The 27,268-nt window shown below is 58.1% G+C and overlaps 1 protein-coding gene across 7 annotated transcripts in view; it reads left to right on the forward strand.

Annotated features, from left to right (window-relative positions):
* SLC4A2 (solute carrier family 4 member 2) overlaps positions 1-27,268 on the forward strand; it is a 40,906-nt gene that overhangs the window by 3,372 nt on the left and 10,266 nt on the right. For 2 of the 7 annotated variants that reach the window (XM_089533980.1, XM_089533981.1), the window contains exons 1-5: positions 23,059-23,783; positions 24,165-24,427; positions 24,520-24,653; positions 25,560-25,786; positions 26,540-26,676. In XM_089533980.1, coding sequence (XP_089390106.1) covers positions 23,360-23,783; positions 24,165-24,427; positions 24,520-24,653; positions 25,560-25,786; positions 26,540-26,676 — 1,185 coding nt within the window. In that variant the 5' untranslated portion in view covers positions 23,059-23,359. The other 5 variants (XM_089533982.1, XM_089533983.1, XR_016281991.1 and 2 more) reach the window with 5 other exon arrangements.

Genomic DNA, 27,268 nt, shown 5'->3' on the forward strand with positions numbered 1-27,268 from the left:
CCACAACCCCCTCCCCCACAACCCCTCCTGGTAGTGCCAGGGAAGGGGAAGGGACTTTCCTGTAAAAACCCCCCCCCACTTCCCCAGGCCTAGTTTCCTGAGCCTTGGCTCATTCCTTTGCAGTGATGGTGTGTCTTCCTGCATGGCCCTTGGGGTTCCCTCCGGCTCCAGCTCTAGGATTCGGTGTTTCCCCCTCGCCTGATCTGGTGGAAAGAGGACCCCAAATGAGGAGGCTTTTGGCTGTGGGGGTGGGAGGTTGGGGGGAGCCAGCTCTCTCCTGCAGACCCCCTCCAAAAGACATCCTGCAGGCCTTTCCCCCAGTTTTGCTGCCCAGGGTTTGTCTTGAGCGGCTACCAACTTCACAAGGCCTCTTGGCCTTCTCTCCACCTGCACTGCCTTCCTGCCTGCCTGCCTGCCTCCCTCTTGCACTGATTTCTTTCTCTCTTTTCTTTCCTTCCTTCTTTCCTTCCTTTCTTTCTGGAAAGTCTCAGGGCCCCTTCAGTGACAGCTCTGCAGCTGAAATTATTTTAGGTCCCCAGAATGTCTGCAAATGGGTTGTGTGTGTGAAGTGGGGTGAACCGGGGCTGCAACCCAGAGCCCTCTGGGGTCCCCCCACCTGCCCCATAGGCTTGATTTCGGACTCCGAGATACGCTGGGGCTAAGGATCCATGTGCCCCCCCCGCCGTGACCTTGACTAGCCACTGCTCCTTGCCCCCCCCCCCGGACATTGGGGGGAGCCATGGGACCCTGATTAGGCCAAAGTTAAACATTAGTTGAGTCCAGAGGAGGAGAGATTAAGGGAGCAAACCGCGACTGCCTTCCCAACTTTCAAAGGAGACCGGCCGGCCAGAGGGGTGTGTTTGCATGTGCGTATGTCTGTGGGCACACGCCTGTGGCTGTGGGTCTCAAGTGTGTGTGTACTGAGGCTCACCTTATCCAGTCCAGATAACAGGTGGAGGCTGCACAGTCTTGTTCTCAAGGGCACGAAGGGAGCCTGTCTTAAATGTTTTGGCCGGGGCCTTTGGGGCCCAGTCTTTGAGCCTCCTCCGCAAGGGCTTCAGAGAGGCGCCTGGGTGGGTTGGGGCCGAGTGGCTCCTCCTGCGCGTCTTTTTGCCCCCCACTCCGCATTCTGTGGGGCAAGGCAGCTCTGCTCTTTGCCTTCGGTGAGGTCTTTCCAAGCCAGGATTTGCTGGGACTAGGTGGACTGGGGTACCCCAGGGTCTGGCCTGGGGTCCCCGGGGTGCCTCTCCTGCTGTAGCAGATGGCACAGAGGAACTCCTGCCACGGAATGTGGCCATGTCCCGCCGCCTGGAGGCAAACAGACAGTCCTATAGAGGCAGGGGGACATGACTGCTCTGCAGAGCCTCCTTGGTCAGGGGCAGAGTGCCTTCCAGTGCCAGGCCTGGGGGGGGGGTTGCCTTTGTTGGTCAGGGCTGAGAGAGAGTCTGATACATAGAAGGATAGTTGTAATGCATGGGGGGGGGGGGGCGTTGCCAGAGATAAATTGTTTTTTGCATGATGAGAGGTGTGTGACAACGTCCCGAATATCTTGGGGCACTGAGCATGCATGTGTGCCCCCCCCGCCTTTGCCCCTGAGGTTTTCCCAGCTTCAGCCCTTTGAGAGCGGCCAAAGCTGGACAGCACAGACTCAGGGCATGGGGTCTTCTGCATGGGGCCGCCCTTGCAGTCAGCCCATAGGCTTCAAGTGGTCTTCACTGACCAGAAAGGTGGTCAGCCTTTGAAATTGGACCTGGGTCAACCTATCTCTTTCAGCCCTTTGATCCTGCGCAGTTCAGAGTGCCACTTTGAGCCTCCACTCAATGGCTTTTGAAACCTGTCCCTGCTTTAAAACCTGCCTTATTGGGGCCTTTGTGGTCAGCAGAGGTCCAGCGTGGGGTGGGGGGTGAGGAGCAGGGGGTGGAGAGTGTGGGGTCTTCTTAGTGGTGGGGCCTAGTGTGGGAACTTTTTCTCCACCTTGTGGATAGGTAGGTGGTCCTTCTTCCCCATTTCTGGGCACCGTGTAGCCCAAGGGCCCAGCTTTCCACTTTGTCCCTGTGAACCCTTCCAGCTGGGGTGGGGGCACACAGTTTAGCTTTGCCCATTTGGACAATTTTAATAATAATAATAATAATAATAATAATAATAATAATAATAATTTGTATTTGTATTTCCTGCTTCTCCAAAGATCGATTTTAGCCATGTTGCCTTAATACGTGTCAGCCTTATTACGCTCTTTAGGGGACTGTGGCACAGGTGGTGGGCAGGTGCCCTTTCCTCCGTGTTGCCAGTGGTCTTCTGCCTTCACTTTAAACACCTTTCAAATGTCCCATCCTGGTTGTTGAGTCTTTAAACTCTGGCAGATGTCCTGAAAGGCTTGAGTGCGCATGTGTGTCCAGAGCCTCTGGAGGGCACATCCCGTGTGGCCTTTGGGGACCCCCACCCTCACCCCTCTTCCTGGCAGGGGGCTCTGTGCTTCCCTCTGGAGGGGCCTCACTGGGGAGAGGGATGGCCTGATGGGAGGGGAGGATGTGGGGAGGGGGCATCTCGCTAGCCCCCTGCCAGGTGACTCATCCTCTTCTGGACCCCTCTTTTTCAGACCACCCCCACCCACCCCCCTGGAATGGCCTGGCCCAAAGCAGCTGCTTCTCCCCGTCCAAACTGAGTCCTGAGACTGTGGCCCTTGACCAGGAGGAAGAGGAGGAGGTGAGTAAGCGGGCAAAGGAGTGTGTGGCAGCTGCGTGGGTTTCAGGTCTTCTGTTGGATTTGGGGTTGGGTGGCAGGGATGCCAGATTCATGAGGGCAGCTCCTTCTCCCCTTCCACTGGGGCCTGAGTTGGGGAGAACCATCTCGCAGGTGGAAGGGGCTCCTTCACTTTGGCTTTTGAGAATTAGGTTTTGGGGGTGAGGGGGTCTGTCTTGGGCTCTTCCAGGGTGGGGAGGGCTGTGAGGGGGGAGCAGTTGGGGGTCCCTCCTTCCTCCTCTGAATCCCTCTGGAGTTTTGGGGGCACAGCCTTTGTCTGCTGAGACCACATCCTCCTGCCCTTGTGCTTGTTCCATGGTCTGTGTGTGTTTGTGTGTGGAAGAGTGAGTGAGTGTTGGGTTGTGCAATTGCTCTATCCCCCCCCCCCCCAGTCTACAGGGAAAGTGATGGGGGAACGCAGGGGGCATGTGTTTCTTAATTGGTCCTCTGGTCAAGCCATGGGGTTGATTCAGGGCATCAGTCCAGCCACAATTACTCGGATCTCTCAAGGCGAAGAATGTGATTTTGCCCACATCCCAGTGGGTGCCCCCTGCCTGTGCCAAGGGGAGTGGGAAGTGGACACCTCCTGCCCTCTCCTGTGCTTGCAGTGGCAGTGATGGAGTGTGGCCGTGCAGTGCATGGGAGGAACATGGTGCTAGTGAGGGGCAAGGCTGGGCAAAGGCCCTAGAAGAGTGTTGGAGTGAAAAGAGGGATGCTTACCAGCTCAGCTGGCTCTGACTTGGGTTTAATAGTTTTTAAATTGCACTTGAAATTTTTTACACTGTTTTATGGTATGTTTATATATTGTAATTTTATTCTGTATTGATGTATTGTTGTAACCTTTGCTTTGTACACCGCTTTGATCAATGCGGAAAAGTGGTATAGAAATAATAATAATAATAATTATTATTATTATTATTATTATTGTTATTATTATTCAGGGAGGGTCTGCCCTTCGGCCCCTCCACTGCCATATCCATCATGATGGGAAGGCAGTCAAGAAGGAGCCGAGTCAGGAGGGGGGAGGTTTTTGGCTTGGGATGTCCACTTTCCAGCCCCCCCCCCCCCCACCACCACCAGCAAGTAGGATGGACTCCCTTGCCATCCTCCTCTACAGCACTTTTCTGGCTTGGCCTCAGTCTTCCTTGTTTGTAAAATGGGATCAGCTCTTCTGCCTACTTACTTGCCATCTGCTGAAACAGCCGATGCTGTAGAAGAGGCTGGAGCTGATTTTGGCAAAGATGTTAGAAAGAGGTGTGTGAATAATGAAAGGGTGTTTTGGGAAGCAGGGAGAATGGGAGAGCGATGGACCCGTGATTGTGGAAGGCTGGAGCCAGGGGCCACCAACGGCTAGGGAGCCTGTCCTGGGCCGTCTTCCCTTGGGCTTCACTTTGTCTGTCACAAGGGGGTTGGGGGAAGAAGGACCCCTCTTTCTGTTGGGCTGTGCCCAGGAAGATTTTCCAGCTGTGTGCAGGTGGCCAAGGTGCCGTCAACAGCCCGGTGGGTGCATTTGCTTCCTTCTCAGCTGGAGGAATCTGGCCTGGAGGAGAAGCCCTGGAGCTGGGGATGTTTAGCCTGGAGAAAAGAAGGTTAAGAGGTGATATGATAGCCCTGTTTAAATATTTGAAGGGATGTCATGTTGAGGAGGGAGCAAGCTTATTTTCTGCTGCTCCAGAGAACAGGACCCGGAACAATGGATGCAAGCTACAGGAAAAGAGATTCCACCTTAACATTAGGAGGAACTTCCTGACAGTAAGGGCTGTTCGACAGTGGAACACACTCCTTCCTCAGAGTGTGGTGGAGTCTCCTTCCTTGGAGGTCTTTAAACAGAGGCTGGATGGCCATCTGTCGGGGATGCTTTGATGGCCCTAGTGGTCTCTTCCAACTTTATGATTCTATGACATGTGCCAGCCAAAAGGGAAGCTGAGAGAAGTGGGCCTGGTGGGCCAGGCTGGATGGCCTCAAGGTGCCCCTCTCAATTTGGCTGAAGGCAGAAGGCCCTGTGCCCATTAGTCCTGACTGAGGAGGGCCTGAGGATGGTGGCTGGGCTCCGTCCTTCCTGCCAATCTCTGTGCCCATCCCTCTGGCCCTACTCTGGACTCACACCTTGAGAGGCAGGAAGGGGCTTGTGCGCATGTGTGCACACACGTGTCTCTGACCCAGCCAGGGCAGCCCCTGAGGGGCTGTTGGTACAAAGATGACGCCTGTGCCCTGGCTGCACCCGCTGCCTCTGCCCCCCTCTGCCCATGAGCACTTCCGCCCCACGGCCGGCTCAGCTCATTAGGGTGTGCCCCCGTGGTGTCGGTGGCTTTGGTGCCAGCTGGAGGCTTGTCTGGTGGCCAGGAGTGGTCTATGGGGCCTCAGAGAAAGGCGCTTCTCCTTCCTCACCCTCCTTTGCAAAGACCATCCCCCAAATAATTCCCTGGCCTCCCTGGTGCCAGGCTGGCTCTGGGCACCCCCCCCCCTCACTATTTGGCAGTTATCCCAGTGCTTGGGACAGGGCATTGGGGAGGGCACTGATTCCCAAAGTCCAGGCCCACCCGTTTTGGATGGGGGATCCTGGTGTCCCTCTCGGAGCCAGGGAGACCCAGAGGGGAGGGTGGGTGGTCTTCTCTCCCTCCTCCAGAAAGACCAGACATTTCCAGGCCCCACAGGCATCATCTGAAACTACTCCCCCTGCATCCTTGGTGCCCCATAGCGTGGGGGGCAGGCAACAGGGCTCTGGCATAGCCCAGTGTTTCTCTTGCTGACCTTGGAATATCTTGGGGGGGGCAGAGAAATCAGGGGCAGCTCTTCAAGTGTGGACAGTATCAGGGATGATGGGAGCTACAGTCCACCAAGTTTCCAGGGCAGGAGATGCTTCTTGTTCCTTGCCTGGACCAGGAATTTGGACCTTCCTGGAAAAGGAGTCACACCTTGAAAAGTCTGGAAATGGAAACCGGGGTGGGGGTGGGGGAGAGAGTACCATGTGTGTGCGTGCACAGGTGCAAAGGAGACGCGGAGCCACTTTGGCCACTGCCCCCTCCCTCCCTCCCTTTCCTGGCTGGATGCTGAACTCACATCCCTGCCAGGCGGGCAGTGGGTTAGTCCCCTGGAAGTGCCCCAGCAGAACCGCTGCCGGATGTGGGGCTGACTCAGTCCCTCTGGGGTCTTGTGTGGGCCCACACTCTTGCTGCTGGTCAGAGTGGGAAGCCGAGGCAGAGAGGGCAGCCTTCCTCTTCCTCTTCTTGCTGTGGGGCGGGGGAGCTGAGCCCAGCATCCACTCCTCTCCTTTCTTCCCGGTGGTGGGAGCCAGACTCACTGGGGCAGTGCCTTTGTGCCCCCACCCCACAGGTACTGGCCACAGACGTGGAGGACCAGGAGGGGTCTTAGTGTTCCTGCAGAGTTGACCCCACCCCGTGCAGTGAGGTCAGAGAGCCTTGTGGTCTGGGGCAGGTGGGGTGTTGGAGGGTGTAATTACCTCCTAGCGGGGCAGAGTGGGGGGCAGGAGGGTCTGGACAGCAAGGCTGGCATTAGTGGGTTTGCTTGGCCACTCAAGTCCAGGCCACTCCTGGCTTACGCAGAACAAGAGGTGGGCTCTAATTGGGACTTGCGTTGCCTGCCCCCCTGTGTGTGTTTTTTTGGGGGGGGGAATACAGGCCAAGGGAGCTGCACAGTTCCCACTGCCTGCCCCATGAAGGGCTCTTACCTGCTGCTGTTACAACCTGATCTAAATCTACAGCGCTATATTAAAAAAACATAATAATAATAATCTACAAAGACCTCTCTGGGTGATGTTTTATTATGGTTCCCCAGCAACCCCCGCTAAAGATTGGAATGGCTTCCTTTCCTTTTACAAATGAGGGGTGGGGAGACCCCCTTTTCCGTCTGGGACCCTTCTGCCAAGGGGAGATCTTCCCTCCTCCCTGGTTCCAGCTGTCAATAGATTTGGGACCAGGTGGAGGGTGGGTGCCCCTGGCATGGCCAACTCTCCCAACTACGCAGAGCGGCTGTGGAAGGAAATGTCAGTTTGATTTCGGGAGGGGGGTAGGAATGCAGTTCTGTTTATTGTGTGTTTTGGGGGGTCCTATGTTGCTGGGAGAGCCTGCCTGGGCCCCAAACATTTGTCATTTCCTTGGAGATGTTGCGCCCCTTCTTCCATGGAAAGGAAAACAGTGGGAAGGGCTGCCCCCCACAACGCCCCACGTGGGGCTGGGAGGTTCTCTCCAGCTCCCCCTCCCGACCCCTCCAGACAGTGGGATTGTGTAGCAGGCCTTCTGAGGGTGCATGGGGCAGTTCTTGCTGGCATGGGCAAGAGGGTGGCAAGAGACATTTCAGCAGGGGGAGGATGCCTGGTGGCGGTTAGAGCGGGAAGCGGGGTGCCGCAGGGGGGTTGTTTGGCTGTGGGCAGTGTGGAGGGTGCAAAGGGAGAGAAAAGGGGGACAGGTGGGGTAGCAGTAGCCACTGGTCAGCGCTCTCTCTCTCTCTCCCTCTCTCTCCTTCTCTCCTGCCCATGTGTACCCAGACAGTAGCCCCTCCCCTCCGTGCCGCCAGCACTTGCCCCCTTCCCAAAAGAGGCCATGCACTCCCTGTACCCCCAACCACCACCCCCCACGCAAGGCCCATGGCAGGCCCAGACCCTCCTGGTCCTTGTTGGCAAGGCTCATCTTAGTCTGGCTTAGAAGCTCTGAGCATGTGCAGAGGGCCTTCCATTGACCAGAGGAGGAGATCCAGGGCCAGGGGGGCTTCCCTAACTACCCCCCCCTGCCCGCCCTGAGAACAGCCAGTGTCTCAACGTTCTCATCCCGCCTGCCCCATGTGTGCTTGTGTGTGTGTGCGTGTGTCTGTGACGCCTGAGGGAGGTGTGGCCGCCGGCTCAGTGGCAACGGTAGGGATTTGGCAGCACTCTGAGGGTTGTTTGGGGAGAGAAGAGAGGTGCCCCTTCCCTGCCTGGCACTCAGGTATAAAGAGCTGCCAGTCGCTGGATCTTGTCTGCTGGCACAAGCGTGAGCATGGGTGCGTGCGTGCGGCGCAGGTGGGCAGGCAGGTGAGGGCCTTACCTGGGGGGTAGCAGCCTGCCTCTTCTCTCCCTCTCCTCCCTTCCTCCTTAGCTCGGTCTGGGGTCTTGGCTGGTGGGGCGGAGGCCAGAGGCACGCTCTCTTGGCCTCATGGGGAGCTCTCAGTGGGGAGATATTCACAGGGAGCTCAGCCCTGATAGCTGGCAACATGCCTGGTTCCCCCCCAAAGGCACCTGCCCTGACTGGCTGGGGTCTGTCCTTCCTGAGAGAAGGGCACTCTGTGCATGCTCAAAGGTGCAGTGTCCATGGCAAGGCCCAGAGAGGATGGAAGTCTCTTGATCCATTCCCTTGTGTGTGTTCAGTTGGGTTTTTTCTTGCCTCTCCTTGCCCTGCTAGCTCCTCTTTCCGGGGCCAGCGGTGCACCTGCAGATGCACAGATGATGAGCACGAACAGGGAGGCACGTGCCCTGGGTTCCAGTCCTGGCTCAGCCTTGTGCTCCCTGTTCTCAGCCTCAGCCTTTCCACTGCCTAGCTGTGAAAGGGTCTCATGCAAAGGGCAACTGAGATGCTGGAGAGGGCTACCAAAAGTCAAGCTTAGCTGCTGCTGGGGCAAATGGGAACCCTCTGAGCATGCACAGAGTGCCTTTCCTTCCCCTTGGTAGAGGCTTAGCACTGTTCCACCAAGGTGCAGGAGCAGCCTGGATTATTTTGAGGAGGGGGAGCCTCCTGGCCAAGGGAGGGGGGCAGGAGGTTGGGGAGGAGGCCCCAGAGGCGGGTGTCCCTGCCCCATTGGCACTGCCTGTGGGGCACACGTGCCTCGCAGGGTCTCTTGTGATTCATCCGCAGGATCCTCTTACTCACTTGAAGGAGGAAGCGGGGGTGGTGGAAGGATGGCTATTTTTAACTGGCACCGCCTGGGAGCCTCCTGCCCAGCCGTCCTGGGTGTGCCCTTTTCCAGCCCTGACAGCCAGGCGGTCTCTCTCCTGCCCAACCCAGTGGTCTTCCTTCCCTCTGGAGAGGATGCTTGGGACATCCGGTGGGGGGGGGGGGTTCTGGAGGGAGGTAGGGAGGAAGAGACAGAGGTGTACAGACCCTCTAGGATAAGTGCCTACACATGCGTCCATGTGGAAGGGTGACCTTCACTGGGGTGGGAGCCGGCCAGTGCCCCCTCGCCATGCGGAGTCCCTTTCCCTGTCGAAACAGGCAAGGCTGGGGGGAGCGTGCCAAGACACCCCTGGGGAGACCCAACTGCGTTCTGCCCTCCCTGTGCCAAAAGGGACCCTTTCCCATCCTGCAGAGCGGTCCCTGACATCTCGGGTTCCCTGCCAGAATTTGGGCCCAGCTGAGAGCCAGGGCTCCATCTGGCGTCGCACCCCACCGACCAGTGGCTGGCGCTCTGCTGGGTTGCTCCGTCACGCGACTCGGCCGATCTGGGCCCAGGGTTCAAAGTTTCTAGAGCCACTTACACAGTTGCCAGACCAACAACATTCTAGCCCTCATTGTGGGCACAGAAATTGGCCACCAAAGGAACTGGTGTGGCCACAGTGAGGAGGCCAAGCCCACTCGCCTCTGTCCACTGGCTGCCTGTTCCCAGCGCCAGGCTGGGCATCCTTTTTGGCTGATCCTGTTGGGCAACCGCCTGTCGCATTTCTGGAAGTCTTGAAGCCACTGAGAAACCTCAAGGTGTTTGCAGTTCCCAAAGAGTGGCTTATCAAGCCTCATTTTACTGCCCCAAACAGCATAAACGACATCATTTATAACACTTAAAATGGTCTCCTCTGACGCATTCCTGAAGTTTGCAGAGCAATTCTCATTGCGTTTACTCAGCGTAAGGCCAGCCTTGTGCAGGGGGGAGTCTTGTTCCCTGCAGCCATCCCGTAGCCATGTGAGTGATAGAGTTATAGAATCATAGACTAGGAAGAGCTGGGTGGGATTGGGGGAATGCCCCCTACGCTCTCCTGCTTTGAGTGCTGTGGGTGCAAGTGCCAAGGAGGCAGAGGGACTGAGCAGAGTGGGGTATGTCTTGACTGGGGAGGGGTCTTTTGCCCCCACACTTGCAGGACTTGCCCTTTGCACCTGCAGCCAGCCCCTGCCTTGTTGCTCTTATGCCTCTTCTCTGCCCTTGGCCACTGGACGTCCAGAAATGGCTCTCCTTCCCTCTCCGGCCCCATAACCTGCCCTGTGCCCTTTGTACATGCTCTGGGACTTTGCGGGGAAGGCCACGGCCACTGACTTTCAGTCCCCCTTCCTGGGATGCCTGGAGCTGACCACTATCTCTCAGTCCAGGCCTATCTTGCAGGACGGTTGTGAGGATACAGCAGAATTCTGTGTTGTATAAAAGGGGCAACTGGATGCGTGTCAGTTACAGTACTTGGGCAACTAAGGGGGTGGGAAGGACAGAGGGCCCAGGAGCCACGTGTGGGATGTCCCTCCCCCCTTCTGCCATTCAGGATGGGCAAGGGCTTCATGTGGAGCAAGGCTGGCACTTTTGGGTGGAGGCGGCAGTCTCTGCCCACTTGGGTTCTCTGAGTTCCTGGAGCTGTAAAACCTGATTGCCCTCCTCTCTGCCCTCCCCTTCTCCATACCGGGGAGGGGGCAGGCATGGAGCCCCCTCCCTGTGCACTGAGGGGGCATTGGGCATGCAGTTGCAATGGGGTGTGTGGGGGGGCATGAGTGTGTGCACCTGACGGAGGAACCAGTGGGGCACTATATTCCCTGCCCCCTGCTGCCTTCTTTGCTCCAGGCCACTGAGGGTGACATTGCTTCTGTTGCCTGGGAGGGGGTGATGCAAAAGGCATGCACTCCTCTACTTGTGCAGAGTGCCACTGTAATACTGAGAAGGCACCACACTTCAGAGCTCAGAGGTGTGCCTGGTGCCCCTCTGCCCCACATTGCCTGACTGAGGTTGGGTTGGACGGAGTGGTTGCAGGGGTGCCAGGCTGGGCAGACTGGGTTCAAGGTGGGGGTCTTCGGGGAGAGAAGGCGAAGGGGTCAGCTTGACCGAGCAGAAGGTCTGGCCCTCTGGCTTGGAACACGGCTGTATGTGTGTGTATGGGAGGGGGGAGTTTAATAAAATAATAATAAAATTTTTATTTATATCCCGCCCTTCCTGCGATCAGGGCGGCTTACAACAGAGATTAAAACAATCCATACAATACAAAAGATTAAAATACAAATACATCAGCCCTCCATTTAAAATAACAGGCATAAAAGCCCCATAGCCCAACCTCTTGGCCACGGAAGAGGAGGGAGGCCCACAGGATTTTAGTCGGGGAATGCCTGTTGGAACAGGAAGGTTTTCAGGTCCTTCCTGAATTGGGCCAGGGTGGTAGTCGAGCGGAGCTCAGTGGGCAGCGTATTCCAAAGGGCTGGGGCAGCCGTGGAGAATGTCCTCCGTGTGGTGGAGGCTAACCTAGCCCCAGGCACCTTCAGTAATTGCTGCCCAGACGTTCTGAGGGTGCGAGGCGGAATGTACGGGGAGAGGCGGTCCTTTAGGTATCCTGGGCCCAAGCCATTTAGGGCTTTATAGGTGATCACCAACACCTTATATTGAGCTCGGAAGCGGATAGGCAGCCAATGGAGGTCTTTCAAAACCGGTGTTATATGGCTGGTCCTGGGAGCACCAGTGACCAGCCGGGCTGCCATATTCTGCACCATTTGCAGCTTCCGAGTTTGGTATAAGGGTTGCCCCATGTAGAGTACATTGCAGAAATCCAGTCTCGAAGTTACCAGAGCATGTACAACAGTTTCTAGGTCCCTCTGGGCCAGGTATGGGCGCAGCTGGCGAATAAGCCGAAGCTGATAACAGGTGCTCTTGACCGTCGCATTCACCTGAGCTGTCAGGTGAAGCGACGAGTCAAGAAGCACCCCCAAACTGCGCACGGAGTCCTTCACAGGGAGCGTGACCCCGTTCAGGACAGGTGGAACCACCGCCATTCCTGGACCAGGAGAACCTATCACTAGTACCTCCGTTTTCTCTGGATTCAATTTGAGTCGGTTTTCCCTCATCCAGCCCATTACTGACTCTAGACAGGCCACGAGAGGAGAGACGCCATCCTCAGTCACTGCATCAGTCGGAGACATAGAGAAAATGATTTGGGTGTCATCAGCGTACTGATAACCCCGCGCCCCATGTCTCCGGATGATCTCTCCCAGCGGTTTCATGTAAATGTTAAATAGCATGGGAGACAGAATGGCTCCTTGAGGAACCCCAGTTTTAAGGGGCCTCTCGTCAGAGCACACGTCTCCCAGCTGCACCATCTGGGACCTTCCGGAGAGGTAGGACCGGAACCACTGGAGCGCAGTGCCCCCGATCCCCACCTCTGCCAGGCGCCCCAGAAGGATACCATGGTCTATGGTATCGAAAGCCGCTGAGATGTCCAAGAGCACCAACAGGGACACGCTTCCCCTGTCGATGCCCAGACGGAGATCATCGACCAAGGCGACCATGGCCGTCTCAACCCCGTAACCCGCCCGGAAGCCAGTTTGAAATGGGTCCAGATAATCCGTTTCATCCAAGACCGCCTGAAGCTGGATCGCAACCGCCCTCTCGATCACCTTACCCAAAAATGGTAGCAGCGAGACAGGCCGATAATTATTATGAACCAGGGGGTCGAGGGAGGGCTTTTTTAGGATCGGTTTTACAATGGCCAATTTAAGATCCGATGGAAATTGCCCATCCCTCAAAGATGTATTAATTATCCGGCGTAACAATAGTGTTACCGCCGGTCCCCCCTGGGCCGCTAACCACGAGGGACAGGGATCAAGAGAGCAGGTTGTTTTCCGAACACTTCCGAGGATCTTGTCCACATCCTCGGTACTCACCAACTCAAACTGATCCAGTTTAACATAGTCCACAGAGGCTCTGGACACTTCTACCCTAGGTTCTGCTATAATGTCAGCGTTCAGACCTTCGCTTATGCGAGAGGTTTTATCCGCAAAAAAGTTTCCTGAGGTTCCAACCAGAGACTGGAGCAGAGCAGCACTGGGGGGGGGGGTCTGGCTGGCTCCGTTGCGACTCGTAATCTCCTTAGCGCCGGATCAGGCTGGGCCAGTTGGGGCTTGTCCCTGGAATGTGACTTTGGGAGTTGGTTCAAAGGCGCCCCCCCCCCATAACTAGGACCGGACTGCAATTAATGCCCAGCCTCTGGAGCAGTGGGAGGGGGTGGAGCATGGAGCGGAGGACGGGTAGAAGGCAAGGGCTGGGGGGGGGGTCTTTGGCCAGGCCTTGCCCAGCCCTGATGCTGAGCTGGCTGGGCATCCACGCCCCCCACCCCCTCTTCCTCTTCTCACAAGGGCCTTTTGTCTGCTGCTTAACACTCCAGGAGCAAGCAAGTGCAAGTGCGTGCACGTGTGAATGCGTGCGTGTGCCAGTGACACACGTGGTTCCTTCTGTCCGAGGACACCATGCCAAGGCCAGGGACCGGCACTGTCAGCCACCAAGGTGTTGTGGCACAGAGGAGGGCGGAGGGAGCCCTTGTAGGTGTCCTTGGCCCTGGGGGCCTCCTACCTGGCAGAGGTGTCACAAGGTAGGCAGGTTGGGGGGTGGGTAGGAGTGGGTGGGGGGACACTGGGGGTGTCATCTGTATGTTTGGGGGGATGGGAATCCTGTAGGGTGCAGGGAACTTCTCTGTTCCTGGGCACTGATGCCAGGCTGCCTCCAGCTGAGGCCAGCCGAAGGAAGCGTGTGGCAGAACAGGGCAGTGGGGACCCCAGAATGTATCCAGAGTGCCACTCCCCCCAGTCCCAATGCTGCCCCCCCCCAGTGGTGGAAGGAGCCTGGTTGCATGTGGGAGATTGTGCCTTGGAGGCACTCCCCCTCCCAGGGTGGGGGGTTCAAGGCTGCTCTCCCCCTTTCAGGAGACCGAATGGTCAACCAGGTGGGTGGAGGTGGCCTGACCTGTGCCTGCTCTGACCACTAGTCACTCCAGGCTCCATTGTTCTTACCCACCACCACTTCCTAACCCCTTTAATGCTGCAGCCCCTTCTCCAGTGAGCAGCAGGATGGGACAGCTGTCCCTCGCCTGGATGAGTGCCTCACTTGCCAGCCAAGAAGGTTGGTAGCCCTTCTGGACCTGGCCTCACCCACTGCCATTCCTTCTGAGGTGGCACTTTGCACGTGAGCCAAGGATACTCTGTTTGCACAGAGGGGTGGCACAGTTGCCCTCTTTCAATATTTCCAGGACTGCCCCAGAGAGGAGTGTCCAGGGTTTGCTACCTCAGAGCAGGGTGCGACCAGGTCTAGTGGTTTGAAGTAGATTTCAATTGAACCTGAGAAGGAGCTTCTTGACGTTCAGTGGTTCAGCAATGGAACTAGTGGCCTAGAGAGGTGGTGGCTCTTCCAAAAGAGGCTGGACAGCTACCAATCTTCTGGGAAGGATCCTTTGGCTGGAAGTCTGATCAGGGGGTCAGACTCCTCTGGAGTCCCCTTCCAGCTCTAGGATTCTAGGATTCCATACAGCCAAGATGGGGGAGCCTAGCTTTTCAAAATAGAGCCTGCAGGCTAAGACCCAGTGACAGGGAAAGTGTGTGGCACTCTGCATAGGCTCAGAGGCCACCCGCCTGTCTGGTGACGAGTGCTGGGGCTCAGAGCAGACCCAAAGCCAATCATACCTGTGAGCCAGGTAGTTGCTGGCCTGGGGCTGCAGCCGATGGGATGAGAGGGTTCTGGGGGGCCTTCCTTGTCCCCCTCCCTTCCTGCCCCTTAACCCCTCAGGTGCTGGGGGGCCACTCCCTCCCTCCCCCTCCCTCTCCCGTCCCGTGAGAACCGGGTTCTGGGCAGCTTCTCAGCCCAGCTTTCCCCTGGAACAATCTGGAGTTTGTTTATGAGTCTCTAATCCCCCCCCCCCTTGCACTTTGCGCATGTAGGCCGGCCCAGATTAAGCCAAGGAATCTGCTTATTCAGAGGTTTTTTTTTTTTGGGGGGGGGGGGGTTGGAGTCAAAGGAGTGGAGGAGGACCAGCAGGAGGGGGAGAGCCCCTCAAACCCCTCCCTTCCCCCCAATGTGCCTGTTTTTTAGGGGGGGTTCTCTGTGCATTTGGCCTTGGATGGGGTTGGGGGTTCTGGGACCAGAACAAGGCCAGCCCTGATGTGCTGCTGCTGCTGTTGCTCCTCCACTAGGAGGCGCCTTTGCTGCCTTCTCTTCCCTGCCCCCCACCCGTCATTGCCCTGGCTTTGGCTCTGTTCTTGAATCCACTGCCCAGGCCCCAGGAAGATCCGGTTGGACTGGAGAGGGAATGAGGAGGGGGCTTCCCTCTTCAGAGCCAGCAGTGAGGCAGTGTTCCTCCGCACACTCTTCTGGCCAGCAGCAGTAGGGTGGGCACCCTTCCCATTCCCCTTTGGAGCAGGACTGGCTGGGCTCCCTTAGGGCACCTGGCCTTTGCCCCTTCCCTGAGGAACTGGTGCAGGAGTCCGCTTTGATGTGTCCAGAATGCAGTCCTTTGGCTCATAGGGAGCCCCTGCCCCACTCCATTAAAGGCCCCTATGCCTCCTGCTTTGGCCTCCCAGCCCAGCAGAGCAGACACTGCAGGGGCAGCAGGGTGGCCAATGGGGCAGGTGGGGGTGAGAGGCTCTTGCGGGGCAGGGCACAGAATGGGCTCTCTAGGAGAAAGGGGTGGCACAGGCATGATGCTCAGAGGGGTGGGGGCAGCCACTCTGTGGCCATTTGTGTGTAGGGAGGAACTGGGTTACAGTGGGGGGAGAAATGGTGTTGGAGGCACTGGTGATAAGTGGCAGTGTTTGTGGGTCCTGGGCCCATGGACATCCTCCAACTGCCCACCCACCCACCTTGCTATCCCCCAGCCGGATGGGGGCAGTTGCTCTACAACTCAGGAGCAAAATGGGTGTGGAGTGGGGTCAGTGGTGGTGGGGGGGCTATGCCTTTTGTCATCTGTTAGTGGGAAAGCAGAAGGCTGCTTTGCTTCCCCTCCCCTCCCCTCCCCTTGGCTGGCTGGGGAGTGGATGGGCTTTGGTCTGTCTGTCAGTATAAGTGGGGAGGGGGTTTATGTGCCAGACTCTGGGGGGGGGGATGGTAACATGCTCGTGGGCATTGTGGGTGGGTGGGTGGGTGGCAGGAGGGCTGGACTGTGTCCATCTGCCCCCACAGGTCTGATTCCCTGGTTGAGTTTTGCTGGCTGGATTTGGGACAAGGGTCACTGATCTACCCCCACCCCATGCTACCCCAGTGCCCTTGTGGTGTCTCCTTCGGTTGGTGTGTGTGGTTCCCCCTTAGATTGTGCAGTGCAACTTGGCTCACTTGCCCGAGCCACCTGTTGTTGCATGCCTTGCTGGCCCTTTCCCTGCTTACACCTGTCCAGCCAACCTATGCATAGGGGGGGTCTAGGATGGGGAGGGAGCTGTTTCCCTCCAGGTGTGGAGAAACAAAGTCAGGGGCCGAGGGATGGTCTCACAGAGGAATGTGGCTGTGAACCGTGGGGTGTGTGGAGTGGGGGAGTTCTTACGGATTTCAAAGCAGGCGGTGGGGACCCCAGGAGTCCCTCCCATGGCAGGAATGCTCACAGGTGCCAGGGAAATTGAATGCCTGGCTGGAGTGTGTGTGTGTGTGGGGGTGGCTTTCCCATTTCCTTGCCCCTGGGGTGCCCCCTTTCTCCTCCCCCCATCCTACCCAACATCTGGATTGCTAGGCTGTTCCGCCAGCACCTCTGCCCACCTTATAATGGGAGGTGGGAGACAGGGAGGGGTCTTGTGCACGAAGTGTGTGTGTGTGTGTGTGAGAGAGAGAGAGAGAGAGGGGGGGGGAGGCTATTCCTGCCTGGCATCTCCCTCTGCCCTCCATGCCCCCCATGGCCTCTACTCCACTGGGCAGATGACAGTGGGGTGAGTGAGCTTCTTGTGAGGAAGAGTCACCAGCTGCTTCCTCTCTGCCATCATGCGGCCATAAAACCCGGCAGGAAGGCAGGCAGGGGGTCCCCCTTCAGAAGGGACTGAGAGCAACCACTGCCCCACAGCTCTGGGGAGCACCTGAGGTGAGTCTGCTGCAAGAGGGACTGGGCCTCTGTGGCTCTGTGGGGCATGACAGAAGGTGACACCGGCTATCCTCTGGGTGGAACTTGGTGGGGGTGAGCAGAGGGCACTCTGCACATACTCAGAAGCCTCTCTCCTGCGTTGTCCCCTTAGGTTCTGCCCTCCTCTGCTCTGCCCAGATGGTCCAGGGCTAAGATGACAAGGAGTGCCAGCAGGTCTCTGTCACTGGAGGGTCTTCATTCCCCTTTGAAGGACCCCCCTCCATTAGCATGGCACCCTTGCCCTCCATGCAGGCCCCTCTTTTCTGTGGCAAAGGTTTGGGGTTGGGTACCCCCAAAGTGCAGTCTAATCAAAAGCGTAGCTTCTGGCTGGGGGGTGCAAAGAATGTGTGTGCGTGTGTGCGCGCGCGCATGTCTTGTGAAAGCGGGGTCCTGGCTGGATCAGACCAGTATCCCTCAGAGGCCAGGATTGGAGTGGGGTGGGGGGCCCCACCTCCCTCTGTGCCAAGCATTGCTCTTGGCGCCTGGGCGCTGCTTGAGGGCAGCATGGCCAAAACAAACATGGCCAAGGCCTCGCCCAGCAGTGGCCCAGCGGGAGGACCAGCGGATGCTTCTCCTCAGCAGCCCCTCCCTCCCTCCCCCCAAATGCAGGAATCTTCTTGGGGTCAGGTCATGCAGAAAGGAAGGGAAGGCAAGGGAAGGGGTGGCCCACCTTTCTATGAGGGGGGCTGGGGTTCCCTTTGCATGGCTGCCCCAGTGCACCCCTCTCCTTCTCTTGCAGACTCCCCTGGCGAGTATTGAGGGGTCTCCTTAGAGGGACATCTGAAGCTCTTAGCATTGACTGGGGGGGCTAGTTCAAGTGTCAGGGGTTTCTAATTCCAGGCTCAGTGACCACCACCACCGCCACCCCCGTGGAGGGTGGAGAGTCTGAGGGTGGGGAGATCTCTAGGTCTGTAACTTTCCAAGGTCTTTGGGGTGGAGCTCTCCTGCTTGGGGCAGATCCATGGGGTTGGCATTGTGGCTGTGGGGGACTGTTCTTGAGGGCAGAAGGTGAAGGTGCCCTGCCTTGCCATCCTTCCCTTGGCCCAGAGCTTATTTTATCTCAGGGGGCACAAAGAGGAGACTTGCATTCTCCTTGCTCGCCCCCCCCCCCAGCACTCTTTCTTTCTCAGTGTCACACCCCTGCCTCCCCCCTCCCCGCCGCTGTCTTCCTCTGATGCCCTTGTTGGTTATTTCATGAGACATGGATCCGGTCCCCAAGGTCCCCCTCTGGTCAAAAGGCTGCCTCAGGACGCTCACGCCGGAAGATGCTGTGGAGCTCCCGCTTCCCTCCCTGATCTGGGGCCGAGTCCAAGAGGAGGGTCTTCTTCTCATCCAGCCCTTACTCTGGCCCCAAACGGATGTCTGCATTGGTGTGAATGTGCCCCTTCTCTCATCCCATACCTAGGTGGGTTGCCAGCATGAGCGGGTCAGGATTGCCTGGCGTTCCTCAGCCACCAGGTCCAGAGGGGGATGCCGCACCTGGCATCAAGAGACAGAGGCTGTCTTCTGAGCTCTGGGGGTGCTACCTAGTTGGCAGGAGGGCAGATATCCACCTGTCTCTTTATTTCTTGGTACCACTTCGAGTGGGTGCCCATCTGAACAGTGTGATGCATGCTGCCAGTCAAGGGTATCTCATGTGTGGCGAAGGGGCCTGGATGCGCACGTAGCAGGCACAAAAGGCTCCCTTGCTTTATGATGGTGGGTCTCCATCTGCACTGTGCCCCTTTTGCCTTGCAAGGTTCTCTGGGGGAACATGGCTCCAGTCCTTGCAAGTAGTTTTGGGGGTAGAAGGGTCTTTCTTTCAGACTCCATCACATTCCTGATGGGATGCTGCGAGGACAGCCAAGATGGGATGGGCCAAAAGAAAGACCCTGTGACTGGGTACAGAAGGGGCACACTTGCCACAGGGGCACAGGGCACTTTTGCAGCTCTGTTGTACTTTCTTGGGGCCTATTTTGATCTGGTTTTAGGGCCAAGTGTCCACAAGGCCTGGTCACTCTGCTGGAGGGGGGGGGGCTGTTTGATCTCCTGGGTGCCTCTGTGGCTTGGGGTGCCACTGACCAGCTCCATATAATTTGGGGACTGGGTTCCACACGGTTATGTGGCTGCCCAATTAAGACATGGGGAGAGTGGTTCCAAAGCAGCCTATTCCAGCCCAGTGTGCTCCCTCCCCACAGAGGGTCCCCACCACATTGTGGGGCTCTGCTCAACCCCACAGCATCCTCTGGGCCCATGGTGGTAGGGGGTGGAGGAAGTCATGCGCAGGTGTGACATGCCGATGACACCCCCATTTCCCTTTGTCACCCCACTCAGGTGAGGATTGCTGATGGGTGAGGGGAGGACCTCTCAGTCAGCAGAGGCTGAATCCTGCAAGATGGGGGCCCTCATTTGGGGAGGGAGTTTGGTGTGAGCGGTGCTGCTTCTTGGGGCTCTCACTGGCTCAAGTGGGCCTTTCCTGGCTAGCGGCAGGCTGACCACAGAGAGCCACCTCCAGTGAGCGACTCCCAGCTGGGTGTCCATAAAGCTGGCTCTGCCCTGGAAGGTGGTGGCGCTCCAGGCGTTTTGCTCTGGGCAGAACTGGGCCGTCAGGACCCTGGCTGGCTTCATGGGCAGCCCTTCCTGGCTGGCCCGCAAAGCCCCAGGCCACACGCCCAATGAGTGAGGATGGGAGCATGGAGGGGTGCTTTTTTGGCCGTGGAGGAGGGTGAAAATGACTGGGGCAGGCCTTTCCTGTCTCATTTGGCACAAAAAAGGTCCTGCAGTCTCCTTTGCCATTTGGTGGAATTGGGCGGTTGAATGGCTTTCTTTCCTCCCTCTAAGGAACAGCCTTCTTCACTCAACACACATTTTGGGTCTTACTATTGTCTCCATATTGTCTCTATGGAGTTTTTACATATAGTGTTTCAAAAATCTGATTTTGGGATGAGAGTGCAGACTCTGGCTTATCTTCCCAATGACCACGACAGCTCAGTCACAAAAAGAGGCCCTTTTGGAACACCATTTTGCCCCATGCCTCCAATGGTGCCTAGATTCTCAGACAGAGAAGTATAGTTGACAGTCCAAAATGCCAGCCACTCACATCTGATAGACTGAAAAGGGGAGGGGTGATGGTAGTGATGATGATGATTCCCACCAAGGGTCTCAAAGTGAGACTTTGGGGCTCCCCCTTTAACCCCTCCCCTCCTCCTGCTGCCCTCCCTGAACCCTGCAAGGTAGTTTGGGTCTCCCAGGAGGAGCCACAGTGCCACGGATGCCCCATGCCCACCTCTGGCCTCACCTCCTCTCTGTGTGCCCCCCTGCAGGTTATGCTACCCTCACTTCACCCTCTGAGCGCCAGGGAGAAAGAGAAAGGCTAGCAGCGCCAGCATCCCCTCCCCTGCCTCCCTTCATCCATCCACTGTCCATCTATCCGTCCTCTGCTGACCATGGAGCTCCACCACATCATCTCCACTGCCTTCGAGGAGGTGAGTAGTTGTGCAGTCACAGAGGGGGCCTTTAGGAGGGGGGGGCAAGGGCTGAAGTCTTTGGCTTGCAAATCGGGGTCACGTTGGAGACACGTAGAGGCGGGGGGGGGGGAGGCTTTGGTTGCTGAAGCCACTTGGAAGCAAAGCAAAGAATGTGGGCTCCCTGCGGTCAATCGGATACCTGATATTCATGACCACGCTGGGCATGTTTGCTCTGTGAGATCTGGGTTAGGAGGCTGGACCCAAAGAGACGCCCCACCTGAGCCGCCTGTCCCTCCACCCCACTCCCATCGCAGTTGGGAGGCAGAGGAGCCTTTTCCTTTGCCTGGCCATGGAATTAGCCTGGGTTCTTTTGGAGGGGGGGCTCTCTTGAAGTGAGGATGGACTGTCTGTTCCTATCAGTTTGTGCAACTTGTAGCCCTCCTTTCTCCCCCACCTAAAGCCCCCCAGGGATTCTGGGTGGCCAGATGGCCGCTAGATGAAGCCACCATTTCAAATTGGGGCTGTGAAAGTCCTGATTCGAGGCTGCTTCTTGTTGCTGGGTCAAGGGACAAGGAAGTGTTCGAACAACAGTCAGGAATGTAGCAAGGGCCCTTATTCCTGGCATGAGGGATTGACGGGGGGGGGGGGGGGGGGGGCTTTACCTGTTGAGTTTCTGCCTGTCACACAGCAATTGAAGGCATGAGAGGAGCCCTGCCAGAAACAGCCTATTTGAGAGAGGAATGTGGTTGGGGGGGGAGAGGAGGGTGTGTGTGTGTGTGGGAGGGGACTCTTGCTGCATCTCCAGCTGAAAGAAGGACCCCAACCCTTTGTCTGAGGAATAGCATCCCCTCCTGGTTCCCCCCCCACCCCCCTGCCTACCTCAAGAGTAAAATCTGCCCAACAGCGGAGGAGTGGGCTACCCTGGAGGGGTGGTGGGCTCTCTCTGTCTGGAGGTTTTCAAAGCACAGACCAGGAGGCCATCTGCTTCTGGGGTCATTCACTGCGGATGTCTCCTTCCTTCCCAGGGGGTTGGACTAGCTGGATCCTGGTGGACCCTTCCAACTCTCAGTAGATGAGAGGACAGACTGGTGGGGTGTTGTGTCCTCCCACCCTCGGGGGACGGGGGCAAGTACCAGACTGGCCCTCCTGCCCTCCTGGTCTGGTGCTCGCTCCACCCGTAAGGGACCCTCTGCTGCCCAGCCACTGGGAAGGGGTTCCATCATTTTGCACCATCCCAGCTCCGCTCACTGGCCAAGGAGGCCCTCTTTCCTGCTGCTGGGTTAATGATTAACTCTTTGCGTTGTGCCTGCCTGCCATTGGGTACCGAATGGCTGGTTGACCCCGGAAGGACTCCTTTCAGCACCCGCTTGCTGCATGTGGCTGACCCCCACCCTTCCTTCCACTGCCCCCCACCCCCCAGCACCTGCACTGGCACCCATGGACTTCTTGCTTCGTTCCCAGGTAATGCCCCCAACCATGGCCCACCACCGCCATGGCTGGCTGGCCTCCTCTGTCACGGGGAAGGAAGCAGGAAGGCTGGCAGGCTGAGCCTCCTCTGGACCTAAAGCGGCCTTGGGGGTCCCCCCTGGCTCCCCACACAGGGGAATGGGTGGGGTGGATGGGGGCAAGGCAGAGGCCTTGGGGTAAAGCTGGGCAGGTCAGCTGTGGGAAGTTAAGGGAATGTTGCTTTTGAGGGGGTGACTGCAATTCCCATGCTCCCCTAGCCATTGTAGCCATGCTGGCTGGAGGATTCTGGGAGCCATTGTATCCTGAGTAGGGGCTTCCCCCTATAGTTTCAGGATTGGGAGGGGGGAAGATTGACAAGTGGTAACTTGAGAGAAAGTCTGCTGAGGGCCAGCCTGGGTCAGTTGTGTGACGAAGGCTCCAAAGACCGGGATTCAGTTTCCTGGTGGGTGATGGAAACCCACTGGGTGACCTTGGGCAAGTCACACTCTCTCAGCCTCAGAGGAAAGCAGTGGTGGTAAACTCCTCCTGAACAAAACTTGCCAAGAGAACCCCATGAGAGGTTTGCCTTAGGGTTGCCATATGTCGAAAAGGACTTGGAGGCCTAAAACCACAAGCCCTGACCTCGAAATGCATTTTAGAGAACAGGGAGAGGGGTGGTAAGAGAGAGCAGGACTACATGGAAAGTTTGGGTGGGGTGGGCCTTGGGGGGGGGGCTGGTTGAATCTCCCCTTTTGGCTCCAGCCTTGATGGTCTTTTTGGAAGGCATGGGGGGGTGGAGGCCTGCTTGGACCCCCATCGGGGTGGGGGTGAGGTCCCTCCCTCCCTCCCTGCCCCTTTGACCGTGTGGGTGCCTTTGGTGCTTGCTGGCATCCTTGGCATTGCCCTCCCTGCCAGCACCTGCCTGGCACAGCCCCCCCCCCCCCCTCCTGAGACTGGATGCAGTGGCTGGGGGGGAGGCATAGCAGCCTGGATGGGGGAGGTTGCCAGGAGGAGGGTCCCAGCCCCGGCCCCCTTCCCCGACATCCCTTCTGGAGGGACCTGGTGGGGGGGGGGTCTTCCAGGCCTCTTTCTTTTGGTGATGGGGTGGGGGGTGGACAGAGGTCCCCGGGAGGGGGGGTGCCTGTGTCCAAAAAACCCTCCCTCCATGTGTCAATATTTGGAGTGGCGGAGGGGATGGAGCCGCCACCCACTGCCTGCTGCTGCCGCCTCCCTCCCTGCCTCCCTCCCTGCTTGACCTTCCGGACGGACAGATGGACCAGCAGAATAAAGCGGCAGAGCCAGACTAGCCTCCCAGCAGCAGCGGAGACGGAGGAGGAGGAGGAGACGGGCAAAGTGGGGCGGCCTTTGGGGGTCCCACATGGCGCAGGTAGGGAGGCTCCGCCCCTCTGGGGCACCCCCACCCCATCATCTGGTCCTGGAAAGCTTTCTCCTGCCACTTCCCCTTGCTCTGTGGGTCTGGGGGCAGAGCCAGTCCCTATTGAGGCACCAGCTATGCCACAGGAAGGGAGGGGGTCTTCCCAACCTGCGCCCCCTCCCTCAAGGCCAGGGTTCCAGAGGAGGGGGCTCTCATTGGGGGGGAAGGTGGTAGCCCACCACCCATGTCATCCCCCCATCCACTACATGTTCTTTTTCAGTGAAACTCCCCCATCAGGAGACTCCAACCCACCTAAGCTTTTGTGCCCTCCATATGGCAGCCAGCTGGGGGAGGGGGGGTTGCATGTGCTCACACCAGGCTGTGGGTCCCTGTGCCTTCTCCTCATGCGTTGCACTTTGGGGGGCAGACCACCACCTGTCCACCTGCCTCCCAACCCTGAGCTCATGGAAGGTGGGGGGCAGGCACAGAGTGGCCGTGGTAGTGGCAGGGCCCTTCCATTGTCGGAGGGTCTTCTTGCCTCCCCCATCTTCTCTCTCTCCCCCCACCAATGTGCTTCTTTGGCAGCCGGAGCAGGAGGGGCCGGGCCCCTCTTCACCCCCCTTTGGGGAGCAGGAGGAGGAAGAGAAAGACCTGAGCAAGGCGCTGCGGGTGGAGCGCTTTGAGGAGATCCTGCAGGATTCACACCCACGCAATGTGGAGGAGGCCGGGCGGAGCTACAGCGAGGAGGACTTTGAGTGTAGGTGGGGGCGGGAGTGACCCCTTGGAGAGCCCTGGGGGGTTTGCCTCCCCCTTGCCCACATGGACCCTGGGGCCCAGAAGAGAGGGGCTAAGGCCAGAGGGAGGCTGGTGGAGGGGATGTCCAGGATGTCTCCCCGTTCCAGAGACTCCTGGGCCCCACTGGGGGACAGTTGGGGTGCAGTAGGGGATGGGGGGCTCCAGGGGATGGGTGCCATGGCAGAGCTCCCCCTCACAGTGGCCCAAATGCTGGGCCATAGTCCAGCCACTGGTCAGTCGAGATCCCCCCCCAACTTTCTGTTTCTTGGGGGTGGGCAAGGAGACCCTCTACCAGTAACACTGAGGCCTCCCTGCTTCTTCTGCCTCCCTGTCCCACTTGCAGACCACCGCCAGTCTTCCCACCACATCCACCACCCTCTCTCCAGCCACCTGCCTTCGGAGGCCCGTCGGAAGAAGGCTGGCAAGAAGAAGACCCCGCGGTCCCGGAGGGCCTCAATCCCTGGAGAGACGCCCATCATTGAGGAGGAAGCCGAGGGGGACGAGGAGGATGGCGACGAGGACGCGGAGGCCGGGGAAACCACCGAGGAGGCCGAGCACAGCCCCCCGCAGGCCCTTCTCCATGGGCGCTCCCAGGAGGGGGTGCAGGTAGGGCCTAGCAGAGGGAGGGGCACCCCCTTCTCCCCCCCCCCCCCGAGTCCCGAGTGTGACCCGCTTTCTCTCCCCACCCACCCCCCAAGTTCTTCTTGCAGGAGGATGATTCAGTGGACCGCCAGGCAGAGGGGGGGCCCTCTCCCCCAGCGCTGATCTTGACTTCCCCCTCCAGCACCGGGGACCTCCAAGCTGCCCTTGCCAGGGGGGCCCAGGCAAGCAGGTGAGGGCCCCCAGAGGGGATTTTGGGGCAGGGTGACCTCCTCTGGGCCATTCTGTCTGTCACTTCTAGTTCCCAGCAGAAAATGGGAGGGGATTTCATTCAGTATGAGCAAAAAAGAGGGTATGTTCATTGGGTGGACATGGCACCATTCCTGGCAAGGGGGGAGGTGGCGAGACAGGGAGGGATGGGAAGGGTCCTTCATCTGCAGAAGGGAGCTGGTCCTTCATGGCCATGGATTTGTGGCCCTGGATTTCCCCAAACAGGGGTAAGCAGGACCACAGGGCCCAGGTGTCAGTGACTCCGTAGCTCCCTGTGGCTAGGGGCAAAAGTGCCACTGGCTCCTCTCCTTCCTTCCTCCCTCACTCCCTTGGAGTGTGATGGAGTCTCCTACCTTGGTGGTCTTTAAGCAGAGATGGCCATCTCTGGGGATGCTTTGATTGAGAGTTCCTGCATGGCAGAATAGGGTTGGACTGGATGGTCCTTGGGGCCTCTTCCAATTCTATGATTACCTCCTTCACTTTTCCTGCCTTGGAGGTCTGCTGTTCCATTTCCCTGAACCTGTGGGACTGGAAAAGGGGGCTACGGCCATGGGCTTAGGGCTGTTTGCATCTAATTTGTAACTTATCTGTGCATCTTTCCTGCACTTACGGAGCTCCCAGGCGCCACTCCTGCAAGGAGTTGGGGGAAGGCTCTTTCCAGGGTCCCCTTCCTCCTTCCCCAGTTGGGCTGGGGGTAGGATTGGAAGTGAAGGTGGGGTAGAAGTCTCCCCCTCCCTTACCCAGGCCTTTTATACTGAAACTGGCTTTGCATAGGTGCCAAGAGGAGCTGCTGGGGGCTTTTCTGTGGGAGGGGGACCGGAAGGGGGCCGGCTGTGTGCATGCATGCGTATGATGGCCTCTCTCACAGCTCAGATGCCGAGGATCCCGGTGGCCCTGAGGGGCCTGGCACGGCCGAGGGCAGCTCCCCAGGGCGCTTGCTCTCCAAGTCACAGCTCGGGCACCGCAGCTACAACCTCAATGAGCGCCGGCGGATTGGGAGCCAGACGGGCATCGACCAGGCCCGCTACCCGAAAGTGCCCACAGACGAGTCAGAGGCCCAGACCTTGGCTTCTGCTGACCTGGACTACATGAAGAGTGAGTCAGTGAGTGATTGGGAAGGGGGCTGGGGTGCCGCCGTCTTCCCAGGGAAGCCACCTGAGGTCAGACAGGGTCTCTTTCCTCCTCACATCCCTCAAGAGCAGGCACAGCAAGAGCGGCGGAGGTCTCCCCTGCCAGGAGTTGGATGGAAAGCATCAGGGAGGCGCCTGTGTTTTTCATGGCAGTAAAAACAGCAAGGAGTCCTATGGGGGCCCTGGAGGACCTTCTGGGGGCAGAGGTTTTGTGAAGGGGAGAATGAGAGAGAAGCAGGGGGCATGATCATGTGCAGGCCCTCACATCCCCAGGGCCTGGAGCAAATGCATGAGAGCCCTGAGCCTGGCTGGACCCCTATACCTTTTTCGCACACAGACCACCACAGATGGACCTCCCACTCATATGAAGGGCCCAAGCGTACATGTTCTGTGGCTCTTGTGGACACATATGTGGCCCTGTCGTGCCCCTGGGCTCCAGCCCTGGTCAGGTTTGGCAATGCTGGGTGCCAGGCCCTGCTTCAGGCCCGTGGGACGGGGCAGACAGCAGCAGAGCTGGGCAGGGCCCACCCTGGGCTTTAGGTTTGGGGTCTGTGTCCCTTGTGGCTGGCCAGGAAACACTGGGGACAAGGTTCCTGCCATCCCTTCCACCAGCATCCAGCCCCAGGAGCTGAGAAGGAGGACCCCCCAGAGGCCTGTTAGGGCAGGATCTTCCCTCCTAGATCAGCCCCTCTCATGCCTATGGACTTCCCTCCTGCAGGCCACAGGTTTGAGGATGTGCCTGGAGTGCGGAGGCATCTGGTCCGGAAGAGCACCAAGGGGCAGGTGGTCCACGTTGGCAAGGGCCGCAGGGAGTCCAGTATTCGGCAGCGCAAGACGGACCGCCAGCCCCACGAGGTGAGCAGCAGGGGCTGGCAGTGGGCTGGAGGGCACGAGGGGCTCCTTTTCTTGTGCCCTCAGCTCCTCCTGGCCCAGGACAGTTTCTGGTGGCAGATGCTGGCTCCCAAGAGGCTCCCTCCCCAGGGCTGCCCTTCGGGGGGTCCCAATGGGTGGAAGGGTCCTTTCCTATGACCTCTTGAAGCAGATGTGCTCTCTGCCAGGGATGGGACCCACAACTGCCTGACGCTGAACCAGGGCCCACAAGCAGATCTGTAGCCTCAAACCCTCATTCCAGGTCTCCCTCTTGAGGAATTGATTTTCTGGTGGGGCAGATTATTATTATTATTATTATTATTATTATTTTCTTATATCCCGATATAGGGACTCAAAGTGGCTACTCGCCCTCCCCGCCCCATATGCCAAGTTTTCTTCCACTGTGGGGTGGATGGGTGGGATTCAGGGAGGGCAGAGAAGAAGCACCAGCTTCCCTTATTAGGCATGTGGGGAGTGAGGATTCATATGACCCTTCGGCACATCAAATGAATGTGCAGAAGAGGGGGCTGCCTGTGTCCAATCCACCCCATCTGTGACCCCTATGCTTGGATAGGCG

The sequence above is a fragment of the Sceloporus occidentalis genome, unplaced genomic scaffold (genome assembly GCF_023333645.1).
Source record: "Sceloporus occidentalis isolate IW3139 unplaced genomic scaffold, rSceOcc1.0.p SCAF_7, whole genome shotgun sequence".
Taxonomy (NCBI): domain Eukaryota; kingdom Metazoa; phylum Chordata; class Lepidosauria; order Squamata; family Phrynosomatidae; genus Sceloporus; species Sceloporus occidentalis.